The sequence below is a fragment of the Hyla sarda genome, chromosome 1 (assembly GCF_029499605.1).
Source record: "Hyla sarda isolate aHylSar1 chromosome 1, aHylSar1.hap1, whole genome shotgun sequence".
NCBI classification, from domain to species: Eukaryota; Metazoa; Chordata; class Amphibia; order Anura; family Hylidae; genus Hyla; species Hyla sarda.
In genome coordinates, this window is record NC_079189.1 from 227,342,615 (window position 1) to 227,367,394 (window position 24,780).

Consider the following 24,780-nt stretch of genomic DNA (forward strand, 5'->3'; position numbering starts at 1 on the left):
ATATAGTGAAATCAAGAACCAGTGATGATTTATTATTCTCTGAGATTCAGGAACTAATCTGGTGCAACTAAACAATTATGTTCTTTTCAAGGTAATTTAGACACCTTGCGATTTACAGTATGCTATTGAAAAAGTAATAAGAAACCTTCTAGGGAAGATTACTGGAGATAAGTGATAACTAACAGACAAGCTTCCTGGATTTTAACTCTTAATACCAGATATATTCAAAATTATAAATTCAAAATTAATATGAATATATATATATATATATATATATATATATATATATATATATATATATATAACGATTTGATTTATTAACATTTGGTACAAGAGCAATTTAGTAATTGAAATTTACTAACTAGCTCCGCCAAGTGACTAGGCTAGTGGAATCCATTGGATGATGGATTTGCCACTGTGTTGTGGTTTCTGTTAGGCTGTGTTCACACGGCAGAATTTCCACATGGATTTACGCAATGAAATTCGCATGGAAATGCTGCATATGTTCATAGCCTTATTAAAGGAGAACTCCAGAATATAAAACTTGCCCCCATACTGCCGGCAGTAAAAAAATAAAGATGTACATACCTTCCTCCGCTCCCCCGGGGCCTCCGGTAACTGGCTCCGGTCTCCACCACGATCCTCTTCCTGGTTGCTGGTGGTTGGCGAGTCATACTGCACTCAGCCAATCACCGGCCGCAGTGAAGTCCCAACTCGGCCGGCGATAGGCTGAGCGGCAGTGTGAGAACGCTTCAGGACACAAAATTCTTCACTACACCGGCACCTGCTGCTGGGGCCAAAAATGTCACACTGCTGCTCAGCCTATCGCCAGCCGAGCCGGGACTTCACTGCCGCCGGTTATTGGCTGAGTGCAGTATGACTCGCCGACCACCAGCAACCAAGAGGAGGATCGTGGCGGAGACCGGAGCCGGTTATTGAAGGCCCCGGGGGAGCGGAGGAAGGTATGTACATCTTAATTTTTTTACTGCCGGCAGTATGGGGGACAATTTTTATATTCTGGAATTCTGCAGTCCCATTCACATTGCAGAATTTTAGCTGTGGATGTTCCCCAGGAAAAATTCTGCATTTTGTTTTCATGTCTTATATTTTTGCACAGCTCAGCTGCGGAAGCCAATTGAAGTCAATGCAACTTTATTTTCTCCTCCAAATGCGGATAACGAGCAAATTTTGTGTGGAAGTTGCTCGGATTCCACACAAAATTAAAATTTTTAGGTTATGTTCACGTGCCAGAATTTCAATGGGATTCTGCTGCTCTATGCAAATAGCAGAATTTCTGTGCCTGAAACATTCTGGCACAGAAATTCTAATTCTGGTGTCTGGAATCCATTCCATTCTTTCTGCGGACTCCGCACAGAATGCATTGCCGTCTATGAGAAGGTGCATTCCCGAACGGTCCTAGTGCTGGCATATCATGCCAGTGCCCACAGTCCGCAGAATTTCCACACTTACTGCAAATATGGTATGATGTAACACTACATAATGTTTGTTCATTATCCTTGAAAAAAATTATATCAAACCTTTCAAATAGAAAATAAAATTTCAAGCATGTTCTGATGGACCATTAAACATAAGTAACATGTTTTTTTTCTGCATACAAAATGCAGGGTGTATAATAGAAGTTTAGGGAATATTTTCATTCATTAATAAAATGTTATTAGCAGAAATGCTACCATTAACTGTGGGAGAGTTCAGATAACAGCCTTAAGGCTGCAATGAATTTTAGATTCTCTTAATGGTTCCCCTAAAGGCAACCATGGCCTATGTCTGGAGGGAAACCTCAGAAAATTCTAAATTCCCTGTTGCCCTGCATGTTATTATCAGAACCATGTCCTAGCTACAGGGAACATTCCTGCTAATAGTATCATATTAAAAGATTGCTATTTAAGCACTTCCCTAATATATTCTGTAAGGTTGCGCCAAGGTGAAGCTTCATTTTCACAATTACATTCACATATTTCACCTTGCCATCTTGTTTACTTCTTATGCAATATTCACAGCTGTTTTGGCTTGACTACGAGACCAGATGAGAGTATGTGGCTGTATTAACATTATTTCTCGATAAACTACCGGTAGATTTTTTGTACTTCATTTTTCTGATTCCAAACTAGGGCCATAGAACCCAGCAAAGTCAGGTATACAGATTTAGTAATGGTGTCAAGGTCAAATAGCATTTAAACAAATGATTATCTATGTAAAGTATACATTTACAGTTACAAAGTAGCTCTCCATCCCTTTTTATGACATCAATATACCCTAATGGAGTATATGATGCTCTGAGGCAACCTGTTTGTCTAAAGGTGCCTATACACCATCAATAGATGGTTCACACTATGTTTAGGTTATATGTGTCCGGCAAAAAGATATACCAAAAAATATTATGGTGTACCTACAGAGGACCAATGCACTCTAATAGACTGAACACAGTCTAACAGTGACGGTATGTGGTCTTTTTTTTTTCTAACATGTACTTTTATTTTCTGGGACTTCAGTCTATAAAAGTACAGTTCTGCAAAATAAAAATATGCATTAGGGAAATAGACTAAATGTATTCACTATTGACTATGTTAAAGCCTTTAAAGTAAATGGGCCCATAGTGGATATGCTGTGACATATGTTGGAATGTCTTTTTGTCAGTATACCATTGTAAACCAATGATATACAGCCTGACTGTGGCATAAGATCAGCCAAATACAGGCAACAACATAAATGGCAGCATGAATGTGGCAAATAAATTGTATAATCTCTAGTATACAGCATTCAGATATATGGGATCAGCATCTAAAACATATATAGCTCTCATTGAAACAATGTTATTCAGGATTTTACAGTCAACCTTATTGTTGTGTTGATGGTAAGTCAATTTACTAAGCCTGCATGTTTGATAGTGATCAGATCTATTATTTTTTTAATGGGGTGAGAACAGGAAAGTACTTTGGCCTCTTTGATCAGATAACCAATATTTAAAATCCCCCAAAGAAGCTTAATTTTTTTAAATTGAAATTAAAGATAAAACAGAAGGCATAATAGTCCATTGTTTAGGTTTCCACCTAGTAATTGGCCCAAGGTGGACAATGAATCATGAATCATGAAGTAGTTAAAAAATGTAAGTATTAACATAATAAATAAATAAATAAATAATTGTCAATCTGATGAAATTAAAAGGTAAAAGCACCAGTTAAGTCAGTTTAGTAATCCTCAGAATTTACCATGCCGCTTTTCTCTTTCCCGAGCAGCTCATTACTGCATTCTAATTAACACATGCCATCATGTGGGAGTTCAAGCTGGTAATACAGTCTTATTACTGTGCATATGTATAGTCATTAGAAAAAAATATTTCTATTATCCAAAACATAGATTCAGAATAAATAAGAAATGAACATTGTTTCATTAAGGGTGAAATATGTCACCCAATGCAAATTATATCAACAGAAAGTGAAGAATTGAAGACTGAGTTGGGACAAGTTGGCAGAAGGCACAGATGGTTGGAATAAAGCTGTCTATGGTTCTTGGGGAAAGTGTTCATCGTAAGCCCTTTCCCTATATTCACATGAAAGGACATGGTGCTAACATATTGCTTTGTCAGGTGACAAATAAACAGCTGTTGGTTGACAGCCACTCCAGTCTTTCCTGTCTGTGTTGTTAACTAATATACTGTAGGGCATTTTCTGTTGCTTATGAAGCAAGAAGAGTAGCCCAGAAATGAAAAAGAAATGGACTGGTTTACCACAACACTAGTGTTAGGTGCACAAACCACTAGACACCAAAGAGCCTGAGGAAATTGCTGATGGTATAAAAGGGTTGAACTCTACCAATCTTGCCTTGATTGTCCTGCACGCTAGATGTAGAGTAAACTACTTGTGTAAATAATAAGGTGGTAAGCTGTCCTGAAGCTAGGTGTAGGTAAGACTACCTGATACATCTAACTCTTATTATTAGGTGCTTACTTAGATAAGCCAATTTTCACTCTGTTTGTTAATGGGGTACTCTGGGGAACTGATCTTATCAGACACTATTCACAGGATAGAGGATTAGTGTCTGAACATGGGGAGTCTGACCGCTGAGACCGACCCCTCCCCCCCTGCTACTTACCCGTCCTCAGCGCACTCTGACCCCCACCCTCCTGTACGAGCGCAAGTAAATAATGTACTTTTTCATTGAATTTAAACGCAGAAACACTGAATAATTTTATGAATCTAATTATGTGCAAAACTATTCTTAATTCCTTAGTTTTGATCAAATATCTTGGGCAAGTATAACCTCACATAAAGTAAGCAACGAGAAGTAAAGCAGAAAAAAAAATCTTTATAGTCTCTCGAATCTACCGATACTGGAAACTCAAGAATTATCTGTATGGAGATCCAAACAAGGATATGGGTCGAGAAGTAGTGTGTATTACTTAAATTAGGCGCTAAAGATAGTGTAGCTGTTTGGAGCACATACCATACTAGATAAAACTTCTTTATATTGTCAAGTGGACAAATAGAGTTGTGATCATTAAATAAATAAAGCTTCCTAACCACTAAAGGCAGCTAACAAGCCATTCTCCTCTGTTCAATGCCACCTCTGACAGGTTGTGAACAAGGTTTGGACCTAGGAGCTGTGGCCAGCATTAACTGTGGTGTCTGTGAGATCAAATGGTTGGGATTGGAGTTAGTTCTGATTCCATACGTTACAGCTAACACCTTCTGAGGATGCAAAGCTTCGACTACTTTTACAGCATGATGTAGAAAAGGGATTTTAGCCATAGAATTTTCTATTGAAATGCCATTGAAATGATAGATAAAGGTGATCTCTTAGGTTGACCAGGTGGGAAGTCAGCTCTATAGCAGCCAGTAGGACAGACAATGGGGAAGGTGGGAAGTCAGCTCTATAGCAGCCAGTAGGACAGACAATGGGGAAGGTGGAAAGTCAGCTCTATAGCAGCCAGTAGGACAGACAATGGGGAAGGTGGGAAGTCAGCTCTATGGCAGCCAGTAGGACAGACAATGGTAAGTGTTATTTCAAGTCCCAGAGAATAAACGAAGGGGAGATCTAGAAGACAAATTGCTGAACATCTGATAAAGACTGCAGTTACTCTACATTGAGGTTCATGAGCTCAATCAAGATGACTATTTTGGCTGGAAGGTTCCTTTACAAAATATAGGGAAACTAAAATGAATCTTGTATATTCTCAGTTTAGGGGGAACAGCAATGGTGTGATTATTTTGGCTTTTACTGAGCATAAATAAGAGCAAGTTCAATAACTGTACATATAGATTTTCTGCAGTAAATACGAACATCTTTTATATACTTCTCATAAGTCACCTTTGTATGTTTTTACTGCACTGATTTACACTGCTTAATAATTCAACATTTAAGCAATAGAATCTATGTTTATCAGCCCAGTAAACCTTAATAGAAAAAGCACTGAATTTATTATAATTTTATTCACTTTGTTCTCTCTTTGTGTCTTTACAACCTTTCAGTAAATCTAGGAAGTGCTGAAGCTATTCAGGTTGTGCATTATTTAGATTGTCTTACAAGATATTTTGTTACAGTTTAACACTGGTGTGCATCTGCTGCTACATTATCAAATATATTGCTATCACCTTTCATTGCAGCACAATAAACTCTTTTTACATGCAAAATGTACATCTCTTTTATGTTGCTGATATACTGCGCTTTCGCTTCCATGGATAAAGAAATGTAGCATAGGCCCGTGCGATCAAAGGAACAGACTAAATAGCCATTGAGAAAATTCTCAGGATGTTTTCACAATAGATTACATCCTTTCATTAATCTAACCATTTTCCAAGGGCCAATAAACTGCGGCTAAGTGCAATTACCGACTGGGGAGTTATAAATAAAACTATAAAATATTCAACTAATTCATAACTCATCTAGCAACAGAAACTTGCCCATATGTGGTGATGTCACTGCCCGCTGTTCTAAAATGTCTTTTAAAGGAATACAAGGTTTATTTTTCCCTTGTCCTAAATATTTATTGGTAAAATAAATAAATGGAGCAAAACTGTAGAATTAATACAGTGCATCTCTACAGTGTAAACACTATTTTTTTTTTTTATCAAAGGTGTTATATAATGGTGCTACACTCTGTTTGGGGAGGTTCAGGTATCACTCCAGAAGAGAAAAACGTTGGAATGTGGATTTATGTTTAACAACTATATTGAACTGATATTCCCTAGCAGCATGAACTTACTTACCAGTGATACAATATAAAATGTCATTATGACATGACTCACATCATTGCTTCAATGGTTCCCTACAGGAAATAAAAATGAAGTCAACTGGAGTATAGTCCATCAAACAGTCCATCATGGCCCCATTTTGTTCCCCTGCACTAATTCCATGGTTTGTGAAGGTTTGGCAAAAGTGGAGTTGAAGAACAAAATGTTGGGTACCGTATTTATGGGGGTATACCACACACCGGCCTATAACACGCAACCTCATTTTTCCAAGTAAATTTGGGTAAAAAAAACAGTTTCTGGCCCCACAGAAGCAGCTGCAGATCAATTATTTAAAGCTGGTGCTTTAAATCAATGAACTGCAGCTGCTTCCATGGGGCCAGAGTCCTGCCACTGCTGCCCGATTCTCTCCCTCCCTGATTTTATAGTTGCCTGTCCAAGGGCCAGAGTCCCGCCACCACTGCCCGATTCCCTCCCCCATTCCTGGTTTTATAGTTGCCTGTCCTGGGGACCATGCTCCTTTATGCTCCAGCAGCATACTAAGCTGTCACTGTGTGCCACGCATTGACAGTGACATCGTGTTGAGGACGTCATTCGTCATTGCGCAGCACACAGCAACAGCGCAGAACACCACCAGAGCCTGAAGGAGCGTAGTCCCCAGGACAGGCAACTATAAAACAGTGAATAGGGGAAGGAATCGGGAAGTGGCGGCGGGACTCTGGCCCCAGGACAGGCAACAATAAAACCAGGAATGGGGGAGGGAATCAGGCAGCAGCGGCGGGACTCTGGCCCTGCAGAAACTGGTGCAGTTCAATGATTTTAAGCGCCCGCTTTAAATCATTGATCTGCAGCAGCTTCTGTGGGGCCAGAAACTGTTTATTGGCATATAACATGCAGATAGACTTTAGGCTAAAAAAATTGCCTAAAAAAATGTGTGTTATAAGCCAATAAATACGGTATATATCCAAATATTTTTCTAATTTTTATTGCTGCATGTTGACTCCTTTAATTATGGATTCTCATATAGCTATAAACCACAAAATTTGAGGAAACATCTGGAATCAAATATCTTCCATTACAAGAAACTACACCATTAGGTTTAAGTTCAGTATCTGATCCAGCCAATCTACTTCTGAATACCTCATTGCCTCATTCTACCTTTAGGCTATGTTAATAGCAGGAAATATTGTTTGTATTCGTTTTTTTTTTTTTTTTTGGGGGGGTCAGATGTTTTTCAGACTCTGTTTCCGATTGGGATTTATTTTGGATAACTTAAGGCCCCCCCCCCCCCCCCCCCAACTTTTTTGCTAAAATATGCCTGTACTTTGACACTTGACCTATAAAAAAAAAAAACCCTGACACTTAATTTTATAAATGCAACAATTATAGACATTAAATGTATTGATGTCTGCCCAAATAGAACTCAATGGTAAAACATTACAGTTTTTTGGGCCATGTTTGTAACACAAAATAAATGTTTTTGGTCCATTATATGTCCCCAAGATGGCCCAAATTACTAGGTCACAAAGTTTTAAATGGTCACCATCATGTCAAACAACTTTTCTTCATGTAATTGCCTAAGTGATTCATAGCATACTTTCAAATCAATTCACCAAAATTACTCTATGAACCTGCAAAACAGCTCTAAAATCTTGGCCCTTAAGTGTCTCCTTTCTCAGCAATCTGCTGTTTAATGCCTGTTGTCAAGGAAATGTTGTCTCTAGATGCAGCTACATAAGGACAAAACTCGGGAAATGGGTCAACATGTGCTACATGTATTTATCTAATGCCTTCTCCTCTCCTCATGCTCTCTATAAAACTGTGCCATGTAAATTATTTCCCAGCACCTGTTCAGTGGACTTTCACCAGGACTATATCATGGCGCAGCAGTGAGGAAAAGCTGCCTTGGTGTACTGTGACTGGCCTGAGAAGTAAGTAAAGGAAGTCATTTTTACCACTGGCAAACAGCCCAGTCCTGCCCCCCCCCCCACCTGAAATAATGAGAATTAGAAACAGCTGTGAAACAGAGGCGCAATGACAGTAGTGATAGTCCAACAATTACCTTGTAACCATTTTGAAGGGTTAATCTAACAAAACTATACAGATGTAAAAAAAAAAAAGTAAAATTAAACAGGCACGCTTTAAAGTCTGGGAGGCTTACAAACTCATTTGTGCAAAATAAAAATGAGAAATTAAATTGTTGCCTATGTTTTGTAGTCTCTAGTATTAGATACTGTGGCCCTCATTTACTATTCTAAACCCGACTTGTTTTGTCGGGTTTTTTTGTCGCATCTTTGTCTGCGACATGTCGCAAACATCGTGCGCTAGTCTGCGACACAATGCAACATTTTTTCCCGACGGACCCGATTTGGATTCTACCAACCCCGAAAAAGGGGCGTATCCCGACATTTCTGAGCTTTCCCAAGTATTTATAAAGCTTTCCAACCCCAATTTGTTGAATTGTTGTGGATTTTTTCCCTACAACTCAGAGGAGTTGGAAACCAAGCCAAAAAGAGGCACGTGCGACAAACGGGATGCGACATAATAATAAATACCAGGGGAAAAAAGCAATCGGGTAAGAAAGCAACATAGACTTAGAACCCGATTTTCTAAGTAAATGAGGGCCTGTGTGTTATAGGAAGTACAGGGCCTGAGGTAGCTGTGCCTAGTTTTCAGTGGTGTTTTTTCCACTATCTCTGGGCTTACACTAGGCGTTACAAAGTGTATTAGCTTTCACACAAATTGTTTATTTAAGAGAAAGAGATTTTATGGATTTCAACAAAATCTTTAAGTTAAATAGGCCATTTTTGCTTGTTTAAATTCTTGCTGCTTTTTTTCTCTGATGCATTTTCCCGTAAAAATCTATAGGAAAAAAATCTGACATAGAAAACCGTCTGTAAAAAGAATAAGATCACATGCATATTTAAGAAACATTTCTGGAAACATTTAATTTGAAATAATGCATAGGAATAATGTGGATATTTAAGGTTTTATGAAACATGAATAATATGAAGAAATTAGATGCAGTTGTTCTTGTTCCAGAACTACATTCATTTTGGTAATAAAGCTAAATAAGTCTGTAAGTGCCCTGTGGCCAGAAAACATGTAAATTCCATAGTCAATTCTTATGCAGCTTATGGTCCAAAGAAAGTAAATTCTTAGAAAATGAAATTTAAGCACAAATTGAAGAAAAAGAGTAAGTGTATTATGGGAAAATATGTACTTGAGAACAAAAACCAATGTCCAAACACATCTACTAAAGCCAAAAACTTTGATATGAAAAACAGGAAAACTGGCAAAGGATTGTGCTGGCAATGAACTTCAGAGTTGTACTCTCTTTCAGAATGTCTTGTAGCAACACAAAAACAAATCTGAACTTGGCTCAGATCTATTCTTTAATGCTAAAAGGGTTTTCATATTTATATATATATATATATATATATATATATATATATATATATATATATATTCTAGGGGACATAAAACCTATCAAAACTTAAGTGCAAAATGTGTTATTTATTAATACCCATATAAGTACATGCACAAATGTATGATACTGATATTAGAATCCTTTTTTCCCAACTGATGTTGTAACAGTTCCATAGGTTTTGGTTAGGGCTTCTACATGGTTAAAGGTTTTCACTTCTCACTGTTTTTATGAACCACCAGATCTTAATGGCCTGTAGACAGCAGGATGACTAGGCAGGCCACTATTGCATGTGCCATAGAATGATCTGCTCCTTTTTTATGGGAACAGGACTAGGTTTGTATTATTGTATGGGTCAATAAGGTATGACTTAGTAAGGTATGACTATTGTGTGGAAGACACTAAGAGGACACTACAGAACCAGATATACTGTGTGGGGGACACTAAGGGGCATCATTACTGTGGAGTGCATTAAGGGGACATAATTACTATGTGGGGAAGAGAACTATTACTATGAGGAGGCATTAAGAGGGATATTTAGCATGTCAGGAGCACAAGGAGGAATACCTTCTGTGAAGGGGCACTAACAGGCATTTATACTGTGGGGGGACACTAAGGGGGCATTATTACTGTGGAGTGCATTAAAGGGGTACTCCGCCCCTAGCATCTTGTCTCCTATCCAAAGGATAGGGGATAAGATGTCAGATGGCCGGTGTCACAATTCGGCTGGCTGGAGGTGGATCCTCTGTGCCAGAGAGGGATTGGCGTGGACCGTGTCAGTGGACCGGTTCTAAGTTGCTACTGGTATTCACCAGAGCCCGCCGCAAAGCGGGATGGTCTTGCAGCGGCGGTAGCAACCAGGTCGTATCCACCGGCAACGGCTCAACCTCTCTGACTGCTGAGATAAGCGCGGTACAAGGGAGTAGACAAGAGCAAGGTCGGACGTAGCAGAAGGTCAGGGCAGGCAGCAAGGATCGTAGTCAGGGGCAACGGCAGGAGGTTTGGAACACAGGCTAGGAACACACAAGGAAACGCTTTCACTGGCACAATGGCAACAAGATCCGGCGAGGGAGTGCAGGGGAAGTGAGGTATAAGTAGGGAAGTGCACAGGTGAAGGTACTGATTAAAACCTGATGCGCCAATCAGTGGCGCACCAGCCCTTTAAATCGCAAAGACCCGGCGCGCGCGCGCCCTAAGGAGCGGGGCCGCGCGTGCCGGGACAGCACAGACGGGGAACGGGTCTGGTAAGGGAATCGGAATGCGCATCTCGAGCGGGCACGTCTCGCATCGCGAATCGCATCCCGGCTGGGAACATTATCGCTGCGCACCCGGTTGGCAGGTCTGACCGGGGCGTTGTGAATAACAGAACGCTGTGAGCGCTTCGGGGAGGAGCGGGGACCCGGAGCGCTCGGCGTAACAGCCGGGGTCCCGCTGCTGGGGACGCCCGAGATCGCCGCTGCGGCACCCCGCTGTCATTACTGCACAGAGCGAGTTCATAATGACGGGCGATACAGGGGACAGAGCAGCGTGACATCATGGCTCCGCCCCTCATGACATCACGGCCCACCCCCTTAATGCAAGTCTATGGCAGGGGCGTGACGACCACCACGCCCCCTCCCATAGACTCATTTTGAGGGGGCGGGTCGTGACATCACGAGGGGCAGAGCCGTGACGTAACGATGCTCCGGCCCCTGTATTGCCCGTCATTACATGCAGAGTGAACTCGCTCTGAGCAGTAATGACAGCGGGGTGCCGCAGCTGCGATCCCACGCGTCCCCAGCAGCGGGACCGTGGCGATCTGACATCTTATCCCCTATCCTTTGGATAGGGGATAAGATGTCTAGGGGCAGAGTACCCCTTTAAGGGGGCATATTCACTGTGCAAGGGAATCACTATTATTGTGAGGAGGCATTAGGAGGGATACTTACTGTGTTAGGGGCACAAACTGGGCTTTCATACTGTGTGGGGGACACTAAGGGGACATTGTTACTGTGAGGGGCACTAAGAGAACATGATTATTGTTCTTCTTTTATGAAAATGGAGGGGACACAAAGAAGCACCATTACTGTGGGGAATTTTACTATAGAGGGGCAATATTACTATTTCTGCCTTGAGCTCTTAAAAATGAAGGGGCATGTTGAAATTTAAGGGTTTTTATTGCTGCATCCCCTTCACAGTTTTCCCTGCCCAATGGCACCAGAAATCCAGGATTGGATGTGCATTCACAGGGATTGGGTGGGTTTAGACACATGACTTAATGTAAAAAGAAAAACAACTTGCTATAGCACAAGACACAGGAGATGATCCCATTGCATCCTTCACGAGTTGGAACTGTGACAACCTGTCAATCATTCACATAAAAAAGTGGATGGCCCCTGTTTCTAGACAATAAACTGTATGGACTTTTAGAAACTTTAAAAAATAGAATACACCAGTTATAATATAGCGGTGTAACATGGGAATACAGCTTTTCTTTAAATGATAAAAAATATACATACTGATACACAAACATGTCACAATGCAATAATGTTATCAATGTCTGATGTAGGTTATATAAAGTGTTTTAACCTTGAAGGAGTTCTCCTGTCGCAGAAATGTATACCCCTTAATCCCTTCCCGACCCATGGCATACATGTATGTCATGGGTCGGCTCCCATTCTATAACGTGGGGCCACAGCGTGGCCCCTCATCATAGCGGGTCGGGCATGGCACCTAGCAACGGCCAGGACCCATGGCTAATAGCGCGCGGCAGTGATCGCGGTGCCGCACGCTATTAACCCTTTAGACGCGGCGTTCAAAGTTGAATGCCGCGTCTAAAGTGAAAGTAAACTAATGCCGGTTAGCTCAGGGAGCTGCTCGGGATCACCGCGGCAAAATCGCGGCATCCCGAACAGCTTACATGACAGCTGGAGGATCCCTACCTGCCTCCATGCTGTCCGATCGCCGAATGACTGCTCAATGCCTGAGATCCAGGCATGAGCAGTCAAGCGGCAGAATCATTGATCAGTGGTTTCTTATGAGAAACCAGTGATCAATGTAAAAGATCAGTGTGTGCAGTGTTATAGGTCCCTATGGGAGCTATAACACTGCAAAAAAAAAGTGAAAAAAAAAGTGAATAAAGATGATTTAACCCCTTCCCTAATAAAAGTTTGAATCACCCCCCTTTTCCTATTTAAAAAAAAAAAAAACTGTGTAAATAAAAATAAACATATGTGGTATCTTCGCGTGTGGAAATGTCTGAATTATAAAAATATATCATTAATTAAACCGTACGGTCAATGGCGTACGCGCAAAAAAATACCAAAGTCCAAAATAGCGTATTTTTGGTCACTTTTTATATCATGAAAAAATGAATAAAAAGCGATCAAAAAGTCCAATCATTACAAAAATGGTACCGCTAAAAACTTCAGATCATGACGCAAAAAATTAGCCCTCATACCGTCCCATACGCAGAAAAATAAAAAAGGTATAGGGGTCAGAAGATGACAATTTTAAACATATAAATTTTCCTGCATGTAGTTATGATTTTTTCCAGAAGTACAATAAAAACAAACCTATATAAGTAGGGGATCATTTTAGCCATATGGACCTACAGAATAAAGAGAAAGTGTCATTTTTACCGAAAATTGTACTGCGTAGAAACGGAAGCCCCCAAAAGTTACAAAATTGTGTTTTTTCTTCAATTTTGTCGCACAATGAATTTTTTTTCCGTTTCTCTGTAAATTTTTGGGTAAAATGACTGATGTCATTGCAAAGTAGAATTGGTGGCACAAAAAATAAGCCACCATATGGATTATTAGGTGCAAAATTGAAAGAGTTATGGTTTTTTAAAGGTAAGGAGGAAAAAACGAAAGTGCAAAAATGGAAAAACCCTGGGTCATGAAGGGGTTAATAATAGATATTTAAGTAGATATTTATCACTTATGTATTGTGGTAAAATGTACGGGAAAGTGGTGGATGAGTTGTATATTTCACCTGGTTTCCTTAGCCAGGCATGATAAAGGAAATCCAGAAGGTTATATGTTGCTTTAGCAGAGCATAGTCTGCTAGGGCTATTTTGTTTAAGTTACATGGGCTGGATTTCTTGGACTGGAGGACAGGCTGGAAGTGGGAGTGCTCCAGTCCAAACGCCTAGTCCACTACGAGTTTCCCTACTCCAAGGTGTTCTCAGGTGAGGCTCCCTGTGTTGATTGCTAGGGAGGAAGCCCTATAGCAAAGGGGCTGTTCAGGTTTGAGTGCTGGAGAGACTGAGATGAGAAGCAGCCACAACCAGAAAGGCAGCTCAACCGTACCAGGTCTGCACCTTCCTCTATGGACATTTTGTGAGTTTGCTTGGGGCCAGACATTAGGCCCACAGTAGGATAGTGAGGTATCCTGATGTTTAGTTAGAGCTGGACAGGCTTAGGTTTTGTTGTTTTGTTTGCACTATGCTTTGTGCCTAAAATCATTTAAAAAAAACATCCTCTTGGACGTTTGAAACCTGCTGCATGTGTGAATACTGTCATTGCCGATTCCACCGTGTGAGCTGTTCCCTACAGCATATATTTTCATATATATAAAAGTCAGTTGGTATAAACAACAAAAATGTGCAACACCTTTCATGCACTGTGTTTTAAATCCAACTTACCAGCCTGGTTAGTTGTGACATTCACTTCGACATACTGCCTTGATCCAGGACTCAAGTCAGACACACCATTTTCAGCCACAATCTCAAAGGTGTAATTTGTATGAGCCTGGAGATCTATTACCATCACAGATGTGTTTCTGAGGCCGCTTTGCTGAGGTATGTAGCGAACATGAATTCCACACTCCTCGCACACTCTGGCAATGGAATTACATTTCTTGCATACAATATTATAGTATACATCTTTCCTTCCTCCAGTGTCTGCTGGAAACATCCATTCTAAGAAGACACTAGTTTCATTGATGTTGGAAATGGCATTGCGTGGAGCTGATGGCGGTCCTAAAAAGAGAAAAATAAATTCTTATTACTAATAATAAAATACAGTTATGATATGAGAATATCTCATAGAAATAGCACCGGTAGCAATTCCTGATTGACAATGATCATGTGCAATACTAACCAGTAATACTACAAATCTGAAAATATGACCAAATCTGAAATATGAGGTTGTTAAGGACTAAAGCTGGTATAAAGCACATAAATTCATATATCCAAAGGTTGATTCTGGTTTTCCAGGATTTCTGGCACAAACATAACAGCCCTTCAACAACTGCTCTGCACAGGTACAAGGTGTCAGACCTGCACTGTTCTGATATGGATGGTCCATCATAAGGATAGACTATCAATGAAATTAATGCTGGAAAACCCTATTAAATGTAAGGAAAATGTTTTCTTGGCACACATTAGCCCCTTCATGGTCACAGTCTATGTATCTGTAAGTGGGACCACCGTGTCAGTTTGTTATACAAGCATAGCAATAAATGCAGTGTTCTCCAGAGGTCACCTTGCAGTATCTCAGAATCTTACAGAACTTCCTTAGGATGTGATGGATCTCTACAGCATGAATGTGCAGGTGACTAGTGTCGAGCGAGAATATTAAAAATGCTAATTTTTACTGTGAATTTCGGAACTTAGCGATTTCGTGAATATTTAGAAAATAGCAGTATATATTCGTAAGAAAAATGATGTGTACTGTGTAAAAAAAAAAAAAAAAAAAGAAGGTGAGCATCCCCCCCTGCTTTCAGCTTGTGGTCCAAAGAAGGCTCCAATATTATTTAGTTGGGGTGGAGCACGAATATTTCATATATTCGAATATATGCAAATATGCGCAAATATCGGCACTTCCAGAGAACACTGATCCCTCCCTTCTTTTAGCTTGTGGGCCAATAAGAAGGATGCAAATACAGTTGTCAGAGGTTAGCAACATCCCTAGCAACCAATAGGAAAGCAAATTGATAGTTAGTGTTAGATAGGATACGTTAGTTTGGCAGATAGGTTCTAGGGTAGGGTATAATGTTAATTAGTTGAAAGATTTAATCGCGCATGCACACTATACAAATTTCATCACGATTTTTGCATGAAAAAAAAAGGGTTTGAAAATGGCGAATATGTGAATTTCGTGAACCCAGGACGAACATATATATATATATATATATTTGCAAGATATTGCAAATTTGAATATGACCCCTGCCGCTCATCACTACTGATGACTAACCTGCCAGAATGTTTCCATTCTTTCCTCTATTTCATGTTATGATGGTCACTTTAAGGCTACCGATTCAGGTTACTTGACAGTATATTAGGGTTTACTATTGCTATTTTTATTTGTTTGTAGTAGCAAGGTGTCTGTAATACTATCAATGAAAATGATACCCATGCATATGCAAACAGCTGTCCACACAATGCAAATGAAAATATGGCCAGGTCATCTTCCATTGCTCTATCTGCCTGTTCTGATGTTTATTGTAAGCACTTTTTGCACTTCAATGAGGGATATCTATGCACTCCCATGTGTAGCAAGATGCAATGCACTTTACTTTCATATTCAGCATTCAACATTCAGTTTTTCTATAGCAATATTTGCTTTAGTAGATGTCCTGTGGGATTGGACCGGACAGGCTATTTTTCACTTCCCATGTACTTCAAAAGGGTTTGGGCACCCATGACCTGGTTGCTGGTTCACTGGTTGTCTTTCCTTGGACCCCCTTTAGTAAGTACACTTGCCACAACCCACAAGACCTGTCATTTTGGAGATATTCTGCCCCATCACTGACCCTTATATTAGAACACAACACATCAACTTCAGGAATTGACTGTTCACTTGGAGCTTATTACATCTGACCTCTTGTGGGGCCATTGTCATATTATAATCTATATTATTCACTGTGTCTGTGGTTTTAATGTTATGGCTGAATGGTATAGATTCCATGGGCAATTCATTTTACTTCCAATTATTACACACATTTGTTAAATATATTGGTTTTAATGTATCTTGTTTAAAAAGGAAATGGAGATATCTTATATTATTCCCATGTAACTGCATTAAGATGCTATTTAAACCCACAGACATCTTAATGTACTGGGAGTATTGGGAATCTTTCACACAATGGCCCTCATTTACTATTGCAAACCAGACATGTTTTGTCGGGTTGTATGCCAGATTCTGTCGCATTGGGCCAGAAATTCTGTCTGCGCCAGATTCTGTGCCAGAATTGAAAAAAAAACGACTAGCTCTCCATTTTGCTGAGAAAACCTGAAAAAGGGGCGTGGCCATCAGGAAAATGGGCATGGTCTCTGAAAGGGGCATGTTCCCGACATTTTCACAAAAAAACTACATATTTACTAAGGTTTCCACATAAAATGTGGTGGATTTGAGCTGTGAAAACCAGACAGATCAGAACATGTTTTAAAAAAAAGCAAAGTGTAGGGAAAGTGGAAAATGTAGGGAAACCTTAGTAAATACTGTGGAAAATAAATTGTAGGGAATTAAAACCCACAAAGAAACCTACACAACACTCTTAGTAAATAGGGGCCAGTATTCTGAACAAATCACCAGAACAGAGCATATTTCTTTCAAAAACGGCACCACACCTGTCCTCAGGTTAGTGGTGGTATCACAACTTGCCTACATTCACTTCAATGGAACTGAGCTGAAATACCACACCCACTGAGGACAGGCATGGTGCTGTTTTTTTTTTTTTTTTTTTAAATCAGCTTTATTTTGTTTTATCCTGGATAACCCCTTTAAAGTCTCTGAAGGGGTATAAACACTTTGGGGGAGATTTATCAAAACCTGTTCAGAGGAAAAGTTGCTGAGTTGCCCATGGCAACCAATCAGATTCCTTCTTTCATTTTGAAAAAGCCCTCTGAAAAATGAAAGAAGCGATCTGATTGGTTGCTATTGGCAACTTTTATTCTGAACAGGTTTTGATAAATCTCCCCCTTATTGTTTTGGAGATCCAAAAGTTCCAACTGACTGGATCTTCATATGTGTCTACAGAATGTTGGAATATGAATTTCAGGTAGATTTTCCTTTAAACTGTGGTTTCTACTGAAAGTATATGAATAGAAAAAATACAAATCTGGTTTTAATATGTATTTATTACAGTTATATGTGTAGTTTCATGAAGCAAATGTTTTGTTTTCTTATTTTCCTTCAGTGTATTGGTGTAAGAATCGCCTTGCTGAGAAGAAATTAAGACTAATGAATGAGGGTAATAAATGTGTATTGGGCAATAAAGTTCTTTATAGTTAAATTAAAAGAGGAATCACAGACAACAATTTAGTAGTAATTAGCTCCCAGATATTCAAGGTACTGCCATAGCTCACTGTTGGTTCAGTCATCAGGTATAGAACTCAGCCATTAACTATTTGTGCAATCCAGAAGACTATTTACTAGGTTCTTTCCTTGCTATTTCAAGTTCTAAATCTAGCTAATCTTTTATTTTCAAAAATATTATTTTGCTTAAAGGAGTTATCATCTATACCCGGTATCTGGTCGGTGAAGGTCCCACAATGACCATGAGAACAGGGGTCCCTTGTCCACCAGTGGGATTTGAACAAAGTTCTAGTATTGGTGCTGCCATTTCATTCACTTACTATAGGACTGCCAAAAACAGTCAGACACTGTACTCATCTCATCTCTCTCTTACTGCTATAGAGAGTGCATGGGGCCGCAGCTTCTCCACCACTACATTCACAGACTAGGTAACCTTGTTCTTGTGATCAACAGGGGTTCCAGTGGTCAGACCCTCACAGATCAGATACTTATCCCCTAGCCTGTGGATAGATAAGTTATAATGTTGGCAGGGCTGCCATCAGGGCAGTACAGGCAGTACTGCCATCAGCGGCCCGGCAAGGTGCACTCCCTATGTAACCTCCCTCTGCCCTGCCTGGTCTCTGCAGGGCCTAACTGATTAAAAGCTCTGGGGCTCAGCACTTCCCCACACATACAGACAGTAAGCTGTACCTGGGCCCCTCTCCTCTCTCCTGGACCCCTCCCTTATCCTCCAGTAAGTTGCTGTATACAGGTTGCAGTCAGGGAATAGGAGGATAGGAGGGCTGCAGGCTGCACAGTGCTAGTTGGGAGCAGAGGTAAAGTAAGGAGTCTACAGATGTGGACCCCCTGAAGCTGTCTAATCCTGCCTAAAAATAAGTGTGTGTGTGTATATTGTGTCCCGGTACAGAACATGGTTCTGTACAGTTCCCCTCAGGTAGAATCCCTCAAGTCCACAGGGCTCTTCTGAGGATCTCCCTAGGTCATTATTGTGGTTTCTATTGTGCATTAATTATGTATGTTTATTATAGGTATTGTACAGTGAATATAAACTATGTGCAAAGGTTATTAGGATGTTTAAACTGTGACATGGTCATGTGATATGTGATCCCCTGATCCCCTGATACCCAGAGTTCCACAGGCACAGGTAACAACAGGCAACCAGCTACCGTATAGTGAGTCCATGTTATGTCACAATATACACATCTTGATAAAGAGCGCTGTCTGAACTAGAAATGCGTTGAAAGTGCTTTCTTTTTATGTCCATGATGTTAAAATAAAATAAACATTTTATGGGAGAAGCGCCTGGATTCAAGGTTTTTTAATTCATTCGCCACTGAACTTACTAGAGCCTGGAGGTTACTAGAGCCAGGAGTGTACTAATGGTTCTTCTTTTTACAGTATCTATGCTCTTGACAGATTAACAGGTACAAAATAGTACACTACTTAGATGTAGGTATGTGGTATGCACTTATGAGGGCAGAAAAATGCGCTACAGTACGCATAAAAAAACATATTTTATTAAAACACCAGCCAGTGATTACTTTTCCCTGGCCTTTCACAGTATCTAAGCCCTTGAGAGTTTAACCCCTTAAGGACCAGGCCCATTTTGGCCTTAAAGGGGCACTCCGCCTCTAGACATCTTATCCCCTTTCCAAAGGATAGGGGATAAGATGTCAGATCGCTGCGGTCCCGCTGCTGGGGAGCCCCGGGATCGCCGCTGGGGCACTGCGCTATCATTACTGCACAGAGCGAGTTCGCTCTGTGCGTAATGATGGGCGATACAGGGGACGGAGCAGCGTGACATCATGGCTCTGCCCCTCGTGACGTCACGGCCCGTCCCCTTAATGCAAGTCTATGGCAGGGGGCGTGATGACCGCCACGCCCCTTCCCATAGACTTGTATTGAAGGGGCGGTCCGTGACATCACGAGGGGCGGAGCCGTGACAGAACGATATTCCGGCCCCTGTATTGCCCATCATTACGTGCAAAGCGAACTCGCTCTGTGCAGTAATGATAGCACAGTGCCGCAGTGGCGATCCCGGGGCTCACCAGCGGGAACGTGGCTATCTGACATCTTATCCCCTATCCTTTGGATAGGAGATAAGATGTCTAGGGGCGGAGTACCCCTTTAAGGAACAGGCCATTTTTAGCTTTGTATTTTCGTTTTTTCCTCCTCGCATTCTAAAAATCTTAACTCTTTTATATTTTCATCCACAGACTCATATGAGGGCTTGTTTTTTGCGTCACATGACAGCACTTATTTTACCATAAAATGTACGGCAACCCAAAAAATATTATTTATGTGGGAAAATTTAAAAGAAAACCGCAATTCAGCAAACTTTGGAAGGTTTTGTTTTCATGGTGTACAATTTATGGTAAAAAAATGTTTTCTTTATTCTTTGGGCCAATATGATTAAAATTATACCCATTATATATGCTTCTCTATAATTTTACTGCTTAAAAAAACCTCAAACTATCTTAACAAAATTAGTATGTTTGAAATTGCCCTATTTTGACCACCTATAACTTTCTCATTTTTCCGTATATGGGGCTGTATGAGGGCTTATTTTTTTGCGCCGTGATCTGTAGTTTTTATTGGTACCACTTTTGCTTAGGTTTTACTTTTTATACATTTTTTATAAACATTTTTGGGAATAAAATGAGGCTTACGCGGTTCACCGTACAGGATAATTAACAATATATTTTGATAGTTCAGACTTTTACACGGCGATACCAAGTATGTTTATAAATTATTTTTTTACGCATTTTTTGGGGTGAAATGGGAAAAACAGATGATTTACATTTTTATTGGGGAGGGGATTTTTCTAATTTTTTAAAAACTTGTTTTGTTAAATTTTTTTCCTTTTTTTTTTTTTTACACTTTAATAGTCCCCATAGGAGACTATTTATAGCAACCATTTGATTGCTCATACTGTTCAGTGCTATGCATAGGACATGGCACTGATTTGTGTTATTGGCTATCTTCTGCTCTGGTCTGCTCGATCTCAGACCAGAGCAGAAGACCCCTGGAGAAGGAAGGAGGCAGGTGAGGGGCCTCCGGCCGCCATGCTGGATCCAATCATCCATTTTAAAGTACACTACTTAGATGTACATATTTTAGTAAAACACCAGCCAGTGATTACTTTTCCAGTACGTTTAAAAAAAATTGAGTAAAAAAAAAAATTGGAGTAAAACACCAGCTGGTGAGTACTTTTGCCTGGCCTTTCACAGTATCTAGGCCCTTGACAGATTAACAGGTACAAATTAGCACACTACTTAGATGTATGTATGTTGTATGAACTTATTAGGGCAGAAAAATGCGCTACAGTATGCTTACATTTTTTTTATTTTTGAACAACATCAGCAGTACACATCAGTGCTGCAGCACAAAAAAGCGGAGTACTAAACCCAAAATTGCACTCTGTTAAAGACTAATAGGAATGGACTGCTGGGTATTATACTGTCTACAGAATAGTATAACCAGCAGATGATTTGTTGTGGAACAAAGACACAGAATTGCGCTGAAAATGTATTCCTGCCTCCTCTGCTAAGGTTTATGAAGTTGAGGTAGCTTGTTGAAATGTATGAGGCAACACACAACTCTCTGCGCCTCTCTGTAATACAATGCTGAAGAAAGTGACCGGGAGGTTAATGGCTGCAGTAAAAATCCTTTTCAGTGAAAAAAACACTGTTCTCTGTCTACCAGAACGCTGATATGACTAGGAGGTGAAACGCTGCTGGAAAAAGCTTTTCTGTGTAACACACACACACACAGCATTGTCTGTCCTATCTCTCTGCAGTGTAATGAATAAATTAACTAGCCAGAATATGGCTGCCGATTATCTAGGGCTGTGACATCACAGGGGTGAGTGGCTGCTGATAGGCTGCATCCTGCATGTGATTCAGGGTCATCCCGCCTACCCACCTTCCTGCCTTGCCTTGCTGCCTTCCCAGCGTTCCTTGCCCCAGGTCCTCACATGTGGATCCGCCATTTTAGATGCCCTGGAGCCTGGACTGCACTAAATGGAGTTTAATGAAGCAATTTGCGCAATAGAATCGGGGCGATATTCGCATTCGCTGCAAATTGAATTTTTTATGAAATTCGTAAAGAATTTGGATCCGTCAGCTTCGATTTTATCATCTCTAATATATATATATATATACATATATATATACATATATAGACAAAGAATGCTTACTGAACTGTTCACACAGAGGCATATTCACAGTGCAGGGTCCGTCCCAATGAGGCCACCTTATCGCGGTGGGACGGTCCAAGCTATTTGAACGCCGGCGGAGACAAATTTGCGAGCTAAGTGCCTCACTATCTCATAGTTTCACATTTGTATCTATTACACCATAGCTGTATAGCTCTCCATGTTTTATCTGCATCATCATGTTTCACCTATATCCTTGTGCTGGCAGTGTGCTACTGCATTCTTCTTGCCGACCCACCTAGTTTTGGCCACAGGTAAATCCACAGGTAAATGCTTCCTATACTGTCGACAAGGGATTAAAGGTTGACAATGCTACATCTCCATTTATTCTGATCTTGTTTTTTGGTTCAAAATTCAGTACTGATTTATTTATAATTCATCCTAATATATCTTGGTTCAAATGTGAAAAGCTAGTTAGCTGCAGACATTACTACATTGTAAAAGGTCCTTGTAAAAGGACCAGCGATCAGCCGACGAACAAGAAAAGGCACGTTCATAAACTGACTGAATCATTTATGCATCTATTTAAATAATTATATGTATGAATGACTAAGGGTGTGTGTTGACACCTGAAATGTGTCACATGACTTTATTTGTCCTGTTGTCAGTTTTTAATCAATAAACAAATGAATACTACATGGTCTGTGCCGGACAATCTCTCCTTTTTTTGTGCTTTGCTATTGGTGTGGCCCTGCACCAGTATGGGAAACAGTAGGAAGTTGAAGGTGATCTGGATATTGCTCATTGTTTCACGTATTTAACCCCTTAAGGACCAAGGACGTACCGGTACGTCCTTGGTCCTGCTCTTCTGATATAACGCGGGGTTACACAGTAACCCCGCGCCATATCATGGCGGGCCCGGCGTCATAGTGAAGCCGGGACCCGCCTCTAATAGCGCGCAGTGCGATCGCGGCGCCGCGCGCTATTAACCCTTTAGCCGCGCGCTCAAAGCTGAGCCGCGCGGCCAAAAGTGAAAGTGAAAGTTCCCGGCTAGCTCAGTCGGGCTGTTCGGGATAGCCGCGGCTAATCACGGCATCCCGAACAGCTGACAGGACAGCGGGAGGGCCCCTTCCTGCCTCCTCGCTGTCCGATCGCCGAATGACTGCTCAGTGCCTGAGATCCAGGCATGAGCAGTCATCCGGCAGAATCGTTGATCACTGGTTTCTTATGAGAAACCAGTGATCAACATAGAAGATCAGTGTGTGCAGTGTTATAGGTCCCTATGGGACCTATAACACTGCAAAAAAAAGTGAAAAAAAAAAGTGAATAAAGATCATTTAACTCCTCCCCTATTAAAAGTTTGAATCACCCCCCTTTTCCAATAAAAAAAAAACACAGTGTAAATAAAAATAAAAATAAACATATGTGGTATCACCGCGTGCGGAAATGTCCGAATTATAAAAATATATCATTAATTAAACCGCTCGGTCAATGGCGTGCGCGCAAAAAAATTCCAAAGTCCAAAATAGTGCATTTTTGGTCACTTTTTATATCATTTAAAAATGAATAAAAAGTGATCAATAAGTCCTATCAATGCAAAAATGAAACCGTTAAAAACTTCAGATCACGGCGCAAAAAATGAGCCCTCATACCGCCCCATACACGGAAAAATAAAAAAGTTATAGGGGTCAGAAGATGACAATTTTAAACGTATTAATTTTCCTGCATGTAGTTATGATTTTTTCCAGAAGTCCGACAAAATCAAACCTATATAAGTAGGGTATCATTTTAATCGTATGGACCTACAGAATACACATCAGGTGTCATTTTTACCGAAAAATGTACTACGTAGAAACGGAAGCCCCCAAAAGTTACAAAACAGCGTTTTTTTTTCAATTTTGTCGCACAATGATTTTCTTTCCCGCTTCACCATAGATTTTTGGGCAAAATGACTGACGTCATTACAAAGTAGAATTGGTGGCGCAAAAAATAAGCCATCATATGGATTTTTAGGTGTAAATTTGAAAGAGTTATGATTTTTTAAAGGCAAGGAGCAAAAAACGAAAATGCAAAAACGGAAAAACCTCCGGTCCTTAAGGGGTTAAGCAATGCTTATTGGCTACCTATTGCCCTGTGAAATTAAATGGCTGCACAATAGTTTCAGTGATGGCTCCTGATGGCGCCTTGCAAAGTCTCTTTAAACAAATCTGTGAAATCGCCATGTGTTATTGGTTATTCGTATGACTCTTTCTGTCTTTTCTCTTGCTAATCTACAGACAGTAGAAGGGTGGTTACATGGAAGAAAGCAATACATGGCTGCAGAATCAGACTACACAATTGTTTTGTTTGTAGTCTGTAACCATGGAGACACTAGTGTGTACAAAAAAAATCTGTAAACGCATAATTGTAGGATATTTCATCTAAACTTTAACTTGTTTTTTATTTTTATTTTTATTAATTGTATCGTAGCTATTATTATTACATCACGTAGCAGAATGAAGCGCACATAGCCTTGCAGAACCTACAATTTCCACTGAATTTTGTTCAGAAAGTGATGTCCTCTAATATGACTGTAAAGCGGACAAAATAGCTGTAAATTCAGCTTCAACTAAGTGGTATATGAAGAAATAAAATCAATACATCATTACAGAATTGGCAGAAGTGTGCAGCTGTGATGTCCATAAATGATTGGAAAAGAGCCAGAAGATATTGAGTTGACCACTTGAATGAAATATTCAGCCATCAATG

At 40.3% G+C, this 24,780-nt stretch overlaps 1 protein-coding gene across 4 annotated transcripts in view; it reads right to left on the reverse strand.

Annotated features, from left to right (window-relative positions):
- The window catches only part of EPHA5 (EPH receptor A5), a 384,474-nt gene that overhangs the window by 109,865 nt on the left and 249,829 nt on the right, over nt 1-24,780 (reverse strand). For all 4 annotated transcript variants that reach the window (XR_008891897.1, XM_056568879.1, XM_056568880.1 and 1 more), the window contains exon 5: nt 14,261-14,596. Coding sequence is in view for 3 of the 4 variants with exons in the window: in XM_056568879.1 (XP_056424854.1) it covers nt 14,261-14,596 (336 nt within the window). In the remaining variant the exon portion in view is untranslated. The remainder of the gene's footprint in view (nt 1-14,260; nt 14,597-24,780) is intronic.